Source organism: Metopolophium dirhodum, chromosome 1, assembly GCF_019925205.1.
Source record: "Metopolophium dirhodum isolate CAU chromosome 1, ASM1992520v1, whole genome shotgun sequence".
Lineage (NCBI taxonomy): Eukaryota > Metazoa > Arthropoda > Insecta > Hemiptera > Aphididae > Metopolophium > Metopolophium dirhodum.
Window position 1 is genome coordinate 29,991,068 of NC_083560.1, and position 12,544 is coordinate 30,003,611.

The window sequence follows — 12,544 nt, forward strand, 5'->3', positions numbered from 1 at the left end:
ATTACAGATGTAATTACGATGAATTTAGAAAAAAAATATACTATATTCGGTTCCACAAGAGAAGATACACGTTTAACGCATCCCACTGATGCTAGCAATACCACAAATGCCAAATTTCTCCCACTCCTTATCGCCTGAGAGTGAGCGAGTAGTTGCCAACTGCTGAACATTTGATGATTGTAACCGGTCTTTTTGATGAGCATTATCGACAAAAAGAAACGTGTATTTTCTGTCCTAGAAAGGATTATATAATATTGTTGCTATTTAGAAACAGACATATTTAAAAATGTAAACTATAAAATTATCATTTTTAAAGTTATAAATTAATTTATTCGATTCACAGTAATAAAAATATAATGTAACTAGACAGATGAGTTTGCTCTTAATAGATAAAATAGATAAGAACATTTCTTTTAGATATATACAGGCAATTATTAAGATGCTATTTTAAATTGTTAAAGAAGATAATATAGTATGTTAGGGAATACAAATGTTATTATATACATTATTATTAAATGCATGAACAATATTGTAAATTACCTTTCTCATATCATTTTTATATGTGGTATGAAATGCACGCTTAGCAGATCATGTTTAGCTCCGTTACTTTATACATTAGAGTGAATTGACGTCTTATAAAAAATGAATTATGAGTATTTTAACATGTACAAACAATTTCCAATTTTAAAATACTTATAACTCGCTTTAAAATTAAATTATAATAAAATATATATATTATAATTTAATAAATTTATAGAACATAAAACCCCTATGGATGTTCCCTAAATAATAATCTGACCTTTAAATTTTATTAACGGAGCTAAACGTGATCTGCTAAGCGTAACATTTGCATGTAAGGCAGAGACAACAAATATCTGTGTAATTTCCTCTTAAATAAAATTAATTAGATAAATTTAATTACACTGCTGGAAAGGATTATCTTCGGTTTGTAATTTTCTAGACGCTTCCAACATTTCTGCAACTGTTGTTTTAGTGTCCTTACGCATATTTCCTCCAGAATACTAGACATAAAAACATTGAAAATATTAATTCAAGTATAAATAATATTGCACTAACCACTCATAGTGTACAAAAATCAGGTCTATTAGTATGACCATTGATTATAAATACCTACATTTTAATTAATGGTATTACCATAGGGCTTAGATCATATAGAATGATTAGAGCTACATGTGGGTTGCTCATATAACCGAGCTGGTTCCAACATAACCACCCATTCAATTTCCGGGAGCAACGAATTATTGCGCCAACAATCACTACAAAATAACTAATAAGTAAGGGATTATGTTGGACACAGAAATTATTAAAGTAGCTACTTCCATTGTATATTATGATGTAAGGATTTTACAAATGTATACTATCATCCTACAAATGAATAACTGATATCCTAATAAAAACACTCATTAAGATTGTATTAGAAATCGTTAGGTTAAATACACAACACTTTTTGCCAACTAGATTATGTGATGTAAAAGAAACTACTAGCAAATTACTAATGAATAAGATTGAAAAACGTATAGAATACACAATTAATAAAGGAATGTTTTAGGATATACTATTGAACTATTACCAAATCATTCCTAAGCCTGTAGTTTGTTTGTAAGAAAGTTGAACGATCCTGAGGAACTCGCAGTCCACTGGCAGGCCTTACTGGAGGAAATAGGATTTTTTTTACTTCACGACTTGCTGTCATTAACATCTAAAAAATAAAACAGTAGGTATAAACTCTTAGTTCTTATCTTTAGTTGTAATTATTAGGTACTAATAAATATATAACATTGAGTAAAGTTACACATTCATTTTTGTAAATAATGGTCAGTTCTTTTGTCATCATTCAACATCTTTTGTTGCATGATGTTAAAATCTAATATACCTACATAATAAAATAAAAAAAATAATTATGGCAATTGGTAGTGCAATTGATTTTAGCCAAAATAATCTTACATCGCGTGGTGGAGGTCGACGAAATGTTCCGTCTTGTGCCAATTGTATTGCTATTTTCACATCGTCAGCATCAACATTCTTCTTTTTCGCAAAGTTTGAAAATGTCTTAGCATCGTCTAACAGTAGCGTTGTGTATCCTAACAAATAAAACAAACACTTTTTATAACAGTGAAAAGCAACACATTAGTTTCATTGCATTAATAATTACTGTGGTTAAACTCCAAGAGATGATTTAAAACTTGTGGTTCGTATTCAACAATACCTAAATCTTTCATAATCGACACAATGATTTGAGTGTCTTTGGGCATATGTTTTCCTTGTGAAGACGCCATTTTACCAAGTCAGATTTCTAAAAATTTTTATAAATTATAACAACAGGAAGCTAATCACGGATGTCTGATAAATATATTAAAATGGCTAAAATCAATAATCATAATATAAATGGGCAGTTCCATATCATGGATCACAGTTACTTTCTCCATACGACACAAACACCAACTGGCAACGATGGCCACACGATCATAAATAATATTATAATATTATATAATATATTATCTATGCACACGATTGGTAACACAGAATTTTCCAAATGTACCTATGCATTGATTTTACAATAATATATTATAATTTATTACTACATTTTTAATAATATCAGATCAATTGTTACCGTTTTCTTTATGACAATATAATATTATGATTATATCGTTTTCGGAATTTAATTGACACATTATTAATGTTATTAGAGACACCAAGGTTGTTTCCGATTTGAAATGTCAAATGAGTAATGACTTTGGAAACATCACTTTTAATAACAGGTGCATTACGCATGCGCAGCACTGTTTTACACACAAACGTAAATATTTACATACCAGCTCCTGAGTGCGAATTAATCATTATTATTATATTTTGGGAGTCTAATGAGTCGTGAGGTGACTATTATGTCAACAGTCGTCAGTCGATATCGGATTCGACCGTTTCTAGAACCGACTCGCGATTTAATATATTTTAAATTTTAGATTCTGAGCGGAGCGAGGAAGCTAGTGGTTTTACAATGTTGTTTTTTTTTAAAATAGTAAATTTTCTTAAGAATATATTTCAATTTGTATGCGTTAATATATATACGAATTTGTTTCAATACAATTTAAATACAACAAGCGGTTACTAATGTAACAAATACATTAGCATGCAAAATACAACCAAAAAATATTTGCTAAAAATATTAAATATGCATTAAATTGTTCAAATATGAATGAAAATTACCAAAAAAGGCATTTATTATCTGAATATTTAAATAAAATTATTGAACAGTACTAAAAATACTTTTCTTTAAAATATTTGTGTTTTGTAGGTAGTTTTAACACTTTCAACTTAGGTATAAGAAAAAATCAGGAATCAATTTATATCAAAAATGTATCCTAATTCTTAAAAGCAACTTACTTAGGTATAATATAGGTACTTAAATTATTTGTGTTTTGTTGATACATAGATTTAATCTTTAAAAAAAAACGAATTCTCAAATATATTTGGGAAAACCTTTTGTATACGTAATGTATTATCAATCGAAACTAAAAAAATATTATATTTTTTTCCATATTACAAAAGTAGATAATAACTTCAAGAATTTAAAAAAAAAATACCTAAATCTGTTTAAAATAATGAAATATGCAAATAAAATCGTAGGATAAAAAAAAATTGAGTAAAAGTCAATATACGCAAAATATGCACTATAAGAATCGTCATATTGTATATGAGAAACAAATTCCGAGCCCATGTTAGCATACGACCAACGAGAATAAAATGTATGCAAATTCATACAAATCCACGCACCAGATTAATAACTGTAAGAGTAATTATATGTGCCTACTTACAATTTTTGTATGAGAATAAATTGAGAAGTCTAACTCTTTTTTCGATTAAACTATTACAGCTATGGTGAGTACATATATGTATAGATTGTTTGTATCACGCCTCTAAAACAGCTGTTAAGCACTGTTGCTACGCAGTGTCACGATTACAATTTTCACGTCTTAAAAATGTATTTCTAGTTAATATTGTAACTGTTCGTACCAAAATGATTAGGTACCGTCCGATGGAAATGAATCGCCCCAAATGGCCACATCGATAATATTCCCTACCGTTTGAGTTAGAGTAGTTTTCATAATCCAAAGCAGAATATTTTTCTAAGTATTTTGATTCATAAGAATCGAATTTAGGACGAGTAGCTTGTGAGTAATAAGTATTTAAAGTTTTGTGGGGCGGAGTGGAGTGGTACGAAGTTACCCCGCGTAATATACACGTTGTGTTATAGATTGTTATTATTTTTAGTTGCAAAATTAAAGCCAAATGTAACGAACCCAATAATAAACTTACTATATTATTGTGATCCGTTTCGTCTTAAGGTATATTAGATAAAGACTAGCATAGAATTTAAACTATATAAATCAATGTCATAAATCTTATTAAAATACGCTGTAGGTATACAACGAGAAATCAAGGCAACCTTGGGATCGCATTCCAATGGGGATGAACAACCTTACCTAAACAGGTTAAGAAAGTAATCAAGGATTGTCATATACGAGCAGGTTCACATACTATAAGAAAGGGGGCGGTGACCAGATGGCCGAGCACTCATAATTAATATTTAGAATACACTAATCCTCAGTCGCGGACTACGCGGATGATAAAGTGATTATCTCGATTAATGATGACCCATATTTGGCCTCCGCATATTTGCAAACCCATCTAGGTATGATGGAAAGATGGTATACCAAATGGAAATTTAAAGTAAATCAAAATAAATCAATACACACTACTTTTACACTCTAAATATTAATACTCACAAATATATCAACTATGTTCTATTATACTATGTAACTGTATCGTAGTCATACGGAATCCGGTAATCGTAGTGTGTATTGAGGTCTAAGGTGCACAGCGAAGTAACTTGCTAATACATTGTGTGTGTTGGCCATAGGCCTTACAATTATGTGTGTGTTTTAAATTCAGGGCTTGCAAACGATATAATAACGTTATGATTATAACGTTATATTTGACAAATAACGATTGAAATTTGTAAACGTAATTATAACGGAAAATGATAATCAAAAATAATTAAATACCGCAAAACAAAACATAACGATTAACGATTAACAATATATATAATATATCATTAAACAAAAAATATCGCAAAACGTAATTTATAGAATATCATTACGAAAAATAACGCAAAACAAAATTATTTGAAAATTTAAAATCCATTTATTTAAAGGTATTTAAGGTATATTGGTTTCGTAGAAATATATTTTATTTCATGCTATTTATTTTTGTCTTAGAAAAAAATCTAAGAATTGATTATATTATATTCCGTATCTGGGACATAACCTACCCGCATTTTTTTGGAGTTATTGATAACTTTTAAACTGAATTGTCAATAGCTAATACCTGGTATAATAATAATAATAATTATTATTATTATTATTAATAATGATTAATAATGCCCCGATAATTGCGCTGTAGATGTATAGAGTATAGACTTATTTTGTATTCACTATTCACTCTGTACTTTGTCTACTCTGTAGTGTGTACTACTGCGATCCTCTTAGTATACTGTTATTAAAACATCCGTTTTATTTATATTACCTAGCTAAATATTAAAACAAAAACGCTATCATGGGTAGTATCATATATATACTTGAATACATTACTATTTACTTACATATTGGTGTTAGTATTTATTCCATTATTTGTGTATATAGTAATAGGAATACAATAATATTATAGTCTATACTCAATATTTCTATAATTTATTAGGCAATTGTAGCAAGGTATAAATACATTTCAGGTAATGTATTTCATGTACATTTCAGTTATATGTCAAACTAATCAGTGCAAATGTGTAAAACATAAATTACTGTCTAATTTTAAATGATATTTACATAATATGAAATGTTGTAAAAATGACTATATAATTCTAACACTTATAAAACTATAAATAAATAATAATGATTGATGATCAACTAGGTATAAATGTATAATACATTTAAAACAATAATAATTAATGGTTTTATATTTGCTATTATAGGTAATATAATGTGTAGTGATTTTATATAATTCCTAGATAATTTATTAAATTAAAATATTAAATAATAATTGGTATAGTATAGGTACCAACGTAATTATATAAAATACCTAGGTGTTTGGTATATAGAATACCATTTATACCAATATTGAATATTAATAAAATAATAAATTATAATTTTCTGGTAACGATGTTGAAAAAAATTAAGTAGTAAATTATTTACTGGATTGTTGGAAAATGTTGGGTAAAATAACGTTTTTATTCTTAATAATGATAAATTCAAAACTTGGATAACGTTTTAATTCTGAATAACAATAAACGCAAAAATTGTGTAACGTTTTAATTCTGAATAACGATAAACGCAAAAATTGTGTAACGTTTTAATTCTGAATAACGATAAACGAAAAAATTGTGTAACGTTTTAATTGTAAATAACGTAAAACGGAATTTTTTTTCAAATGCAAGCCCTGGTTTTAATATTAATAATAAATCGGTCAGCAGTTAATCGTACATACGGTAGAGTTCGTATTATATACATATAGGTGTCATGTAACATATTTATATTTATAATTATTGCACTATATAAGGGAATATCGGAACCGGCCTATACAAGAAGATGAGAAAGCCATATAAACTAAAAACCAGCTAATTCAACCCAAAGATAAAATTAAAATCAATAATCAAAATATAAGCGTAGATTCAGATACGGAACGAAAACAAAGAGTGCTCTCCATTAAAATAAAACTAGACGGCAACAAAAAAAATGCAATTATAGACACAGGCTCAAATATATCATGTATAGATTATTCCCTAATAAAATATAAACAAGTATTAAACCCAAAGAACAAATAACTATAACAGGCGCTGGCAACAACGAACTGATACAAATAGGAACAACATAATTAATAATTACAATCAACACACGCCAATATCAAATCAAAGTATACGTCGACGAAGGACTAAATTGTAAATTACTATTCGGAAACAATTTTAATATTAGATACTACCTAATAGTCGATTTTAAAATTAAATGATGTGTGAAACGCCGATCGTAGTACGGGCTAGACGATCTGAATTTGCTAAGAGTTTTATTTATGTTTGTTTTAATATAATAAAAGTGTTTCCGACCGAAAACCCGGGTTAAACATTCTTTTAGTCATTCTTACGTTCTTACCTTTTATATAAGCAGCGTCGGGATATACGTACTATGTGTCAATGAAGTCTTATTAAACTGAATAGTGCCAAGGTATATGTAATCTTTGAGACATTTCAACTAGATAGGAACGAACTAAGAATTGACAAGCGCATACCATCGTACCTCAACGAGTTGACAGTGACATTCTAATTAACTTTAGAGAGTGTCATTAACTAGAGAATACGAGGATAAGGCATATAATTGGTTTACCGCGTATTGTCCAATACGGGATATACCACAAACTGACGAACTAAATTTCTCCAGCCCTCCCCCTAAAATTTCAACAATTTGCATCAAAACATAACTGAAAGTTTGTAAGCAGTGTGTAAAGGTTTTTAAAAATAAAATTTTTGTTTAGAAATATTAAAAAAAAATGAAATAAAATTATATTATATGAATAAAAAATCGACTATTGATAAAAATCTAAATTTGTAAAAATTTAAAATTAAAAAAAATCTAAAATTAAAAAATAAAAATTGATAAAGAAATGAAGTTTAAAAATCTAAATTGATAAAAAATTAACTATGAATAAAAATCTAAATCGATTTATACTGATTTATACACCATTGATAGATTTTAATATATTATTTTTATTTTTATTTTGTCCTGGTGAGTCACTTTTTTATATTTTACCTAGTTATAAACTTTTTGAAATATCCTTTTTAAATAATAATAAGCGTAATGGGGAAAAGTTACCCACTAATAGATTTTGAATTACAGTTATACAAATTTGAACTTTGTCTAAAAAAAATATGCTCAAACGATATTTGCGGACTCGTACACAAGTTTTTAGAATGAAAAAAATAAAAAATTTGTTTTTATGTTACAAATGGTTGCAATTGATTTAGAAAGAGAATATAGATAATATTATGATATTATCTATATTATAATATATGAAAATTTTAGGGTGCAAACTTTACGCACGTCAATTTTATATCGAAAAAAAAATTTATCAGGTAGTTAATCATTTTAAGAAGAATAATTATTATCATTTGTAGTCAGGGGCGTATATAGGATTTTCTTGAGGAGGGGGATATCAAAATTTTTTAGTGTTGATGCAACCTTTTGTTAGTTACTCCATGTAAGGCTAACAATAAAAACAATAATATTGATTTTAATTTTACTCTGTTTTATTAATTTATAAAATAAACTCTAGTTTTCTGTTTTTTAAGCACAACTCATCAATTACTTCATCTGTTGTAATTTCGACCTCTCTGTGACAAGAAAGCATAGCCAACCCATTAAGTCTAGTCTATAATCACAAAACACATACATTTTTTAATATTTATTTTAAAATTTACGAATTCCTTATCGTTTTCTGTTCGCTGTCGCAATTAGTTTCGTGTTCTACGTATATAACAGTATAATAGGTTAGGTACTAGCGGGTTTTACCCGACTTCTCTCGAATATAGTCCTATTTTAATTTTGTTGTTATTGTTGGGTAATATCACTCGCAGCCCACAGGATAACAAAATTATAAAATATAAATAGCAACAGTACCTACTGCAGCTTAAACTTTATACCTAAACTAAAAAAAAAAGGTCAAGGGAGGGGATCTATCCCCCATATCCCCCCCCATAAATACGTCACTGTTTGTAGTTAACATTTCTATTTGAGTAGTACTTACTATAGTTATACACTTATACGAACACATTCTGTATGGTGCTTTTTTACTTTACCTAATAAATGTATATAATACATTCAATCATTCAACTAAAAGTTTTTATTAAATGTCCTTATCTGGTATGACATTGGGTATAGAATATAATAATTATAAAAATATTTTATTGATATTGGATATAAGTACTTAAGTTTCATTGATTGAGTCTAAATAATTTTTTTAACGTTCGACAATCATGCACTTATAATAAAAACTATTTTCATATCGGTTTGATTTTCTAAAATACATAGAATGTATTCAAAGTACCACCTGCAGTATCATAATTATATCTTTAGTATTAGGTTGTAAGTCCATTTGTTGGGTCGCAAGTATTTTTTTCCGGAAATAGCACAAATTTAAAAAAAAAAAATTCTAATCCACAAGTGTATGGGTTTTTCTGGTAAACCAAATGTTTTACGTCTAAACACTATAGATGTAAAAATGATTATGTGGACAGTTTTGATCAGATTCTCAAGACAAATGGGAGTACCTGGGATTACACTTTAACCCCCAACTCTCAGAGTTGGATAACTTTGGAAGGGGTTGAGCACAAACGACGGGGTTAAAAGCACAAACTAGCACAAATGAATGGAGTCTATTTTGTTTTAAAATAATTTCAAAGTGGAAGGGCCGGGAACATGGAGCTTAATAGGTCTCTTAAGATCATTGATCTTTGTAAATAGTAATGCCCGCGAGTCGTGACCCCGTCAGGTGTTATGAAGCGGGACGTTGGCAATACTTACTAGATATGATCGTGAAGACAAAATGCAGCTAATAATTTATAATATAATAATTATTCTACAACTACTACTACTACCTTTATGCCGTAAACACGGCGAGTAATATAAGCGACGGGTCTATTATTGAGACGTGCTTTTTTCACATGCACTCATCGCATATTTATGCTAATAACTACGAATGGATCTTCGCAGGAAAGAATTTTTTAGATCCATATATAAAATTGCCTATATTAGTCCCTTATCTGCAATTGACTAAATATGATAATAATGATGACAATATTATTATTATCATTCATTTTAAGGGGATTTCAAACAGACAATATTTCAGGGGTTCAGTACAAGCAATATTATAGGTTTGTTTTGTGTGAATCGTACAAGTGTGTGCGTAATAAATTATCGTTAGTGTGTGTATACTTTCCAACCATCACACACAACAAAGTCCAGTTTATTATATAACCCAATAACAAAAACAATAACATTGACGAGGTTGTCAGCGACGCAAGCACACGCATGCACATGTCACTATATTAGATCAAAATATTCAATACCAATTTATGAACGTAAAATAGCTGTACACTTGACAAAAATTAAGGTACTTCTAGTTGTTTGATTCATAGGTGGACATCTGGGTGGGGTCTTAGCCCCTCAAAATCAAAACTTTACACTGGATCACTTCACACTGTTCCGCCTATGGTTTGATTATAAAAAAAGTAAAGATATTTGAATTAGTATACAAGGTTATTTTGCATCGGTCGAAGCATTTTTTCAATTGCAGCAATATTTTTATGAGAATAAATATTTTAAATTTTATAAATTTGTAAATATTTTTAGTATTAAATATATTGAAAAAAATATTAAAAATATGCTTCGGCCGATGCAAAGTAAACTTGTGTACCAATTCAAACATTTTAACATTTTTTGAATCAAACAATTAGAAGTACCTTAATTTTTGTCGTTTTGATGAAAAATGTATGGGATTTGCAATCCCCTTAATACATTCTATTTTGTTATACATGGTATTATGATAATGAGGAGTTAAGAATTTAACTAGGTCTTAAAGACTTGCGTGAACCGGAACAGGCTTTAAAAAAAAGGGCTAGATCGAGATTTTTTGGTAGAACTTTTCGGCCAACATGTGAAATAATAAAACAAAGGTTGGATCGGTCTTTATTGTTTCGACTTATAATTACTTAGTTAAGCATTTAATACAAAAGTTATTCTATGATTTTTATAAATGACTATTTTTTAAACCGAAGTGTGTATTGAAATTAAAAATGAACCAAAATAATTAGCTAATTATTATGAGTAGTATATATATACCATTCCTGACGCAGTGCATTTTATAACAGTAAAAGATCACAAAGAAAACAATGTGTAAAAAGATCAGAAAATCGAAATGTAATAATAATTAAAATATTTTTCGCAAAACTTATGAAATGCAAAATCCCCCAATATATTTTTCTCAAAACTTATGTTATTAATAATTAAAATCGAAATGCAAAAACCCCCCAAAATATTTTTCACAAAATTAATGTTATTGATAATTTAAAAATTGTAATGCAATATTTCTTAAAATATTTTTCAAAATACTTATGTACCATTTCTGGCGCAGTGCCTTATATAACAATAAAATATCACAAAAATGTTTATACAATTAGATAAGTCTGCAATGAATTCAATAAATAATAATTTGGAAACTAATCAAGTTAAAACATCATCTAGCCAAGATTTGTGTGATGGATTTGTGAGTAATTTTAACAATATATTTCCATATGACAATAATAATATAGAAGTAATAGGAACAGTAGATAAACCTTGGTTCAAGGCTAAAGATGTTCTAAAGATTTTAGGTTATAGTGATCAGAGAACAACAATTAATAAAACTATTCATTCGTAGATTCCAGGAAAATATAAGAAAAACAGAGGTGATGTAGTCAAACTACATCAACCCTTATCTCCTACTAAAAAAACAAAAAAAGATAAGGAAATATTTATTTCAGAAGGAGGTCTATACAGACTCATCACCTCTGTTTTTCTTATATTTTCCTATTTTTATTTTTTACGCAAAACTAGTTTTTGATTAAATTGATTTTGTTTTTTCGTGTAACTCTAAAAAAACACAAATATAATTGAATTTTTCACTGAATATATTAGCAATTTCTATGCACCATAACATCGTCGTAATATTGCGACTATTTTTGATTATTTAATTAGTTTTTTTTTAAGTATTGACGATATAACATTTTTTGGTTCGTCAAAAATCATGAAAATGTGATAGAACGTTAATTATAAGTATAGTTACTAGGGGATCTTCAAAAGAGTTGAGCATATATCCATGATGTTTTTTTATGAGTGTCTAAAGTTAAAATGTTGACAAAATTCATCAAAATCACGAAAATTGGCAAATTATATAAAAAATGTGCTATTTATATCTAAGCTTTGAAAATTTAATATATAATTCCCCTTTAGATATCCTACATGACAAAAAAAAAAAATTACCGAAAAGTCAAAATAGTTTAAAAAAGCTAGACATTGGAAATTCACTAGTAAATTAACCAATTCTCATACAACGATTTTTTTTATTTTGTTATTTGAAAAAACTAATAAGTTAACCGTAAGTACTTGAAATATCCCAAGAAGATTAATTTAATAATTTTCAATACAAGATAAAATTTATTGAAATCTCGAAAAATATTAATTATTGTGATTTAAAAACTATAACTGTTCAATTTATTATGCAGAACATTTACCAAGTTTCTTATTTGAGTACAGTCATATACTCAGATACTCTTGTCACAAAATATGCACTAAATATGTTTACAGGCTAGTATGTTAAACATAAATCCACACATTGGCGTTTTTATTGTTTTATTTTCTTACATTCACACTGATTTTGTAAAATACAC

At 28.1% G+C, this 12,544-nt stretch overlaps 1 protein-coding gene across 1 annotated transcript; it reads right to left on the reverse strand.

The window, feature by feature from the left end:
- Positions 1–434: 434 nt before the first annotated feature.
- Positions 435–2,320, reverse strand: LOC132936347 (transcription initiation factor TFIID subunit 9-like). Its single transcript, XM_061003061.1, has 4 exons — positions 2,174–2,320; positions 1,966–2,102; positions 1,592–1,720; positions 435–1,022 (listed from the first exon to the last, which is right to left on the reverse strand). The coding sequence occupies exons 1-4, from the start codon at positions 2,295–2,297 to the stop codon at positions 915–917; spliced, it is 498 nt and encodes a 165-aa protein (XP_060859044.1). The 5' UTR covers positions 2,298–2,320; the 3' UTR covers positions 435–914.
- Positions 2,321–12,544: the final 10,224 nt, after the last annotated feature.

Bases quoted from the DNA above. Each gene is read 5' to 3' on its own strand.
- LOC132936347 (XM_061003061.1), bottom strand. From the start codon at position 2,297: ATGGCGTCTTCACAAGGAAAACATATGCCCAAAGACACTCAAATCATT. The intron at 2,103-2,173 runs GTAATTATTAAT...TTTATTTGTTAG, and splicing joins TCTCTTGGAGTTTAACCACA to GATACACAACGCTACTGTTA. The intron at 1,721-1,965 runs GTAAGATTATTT...TTTATTTTTTAG, and splicing joins GTCGACCTCCACCACGCGAT to ATGTTAATGACAGCAAGTCG.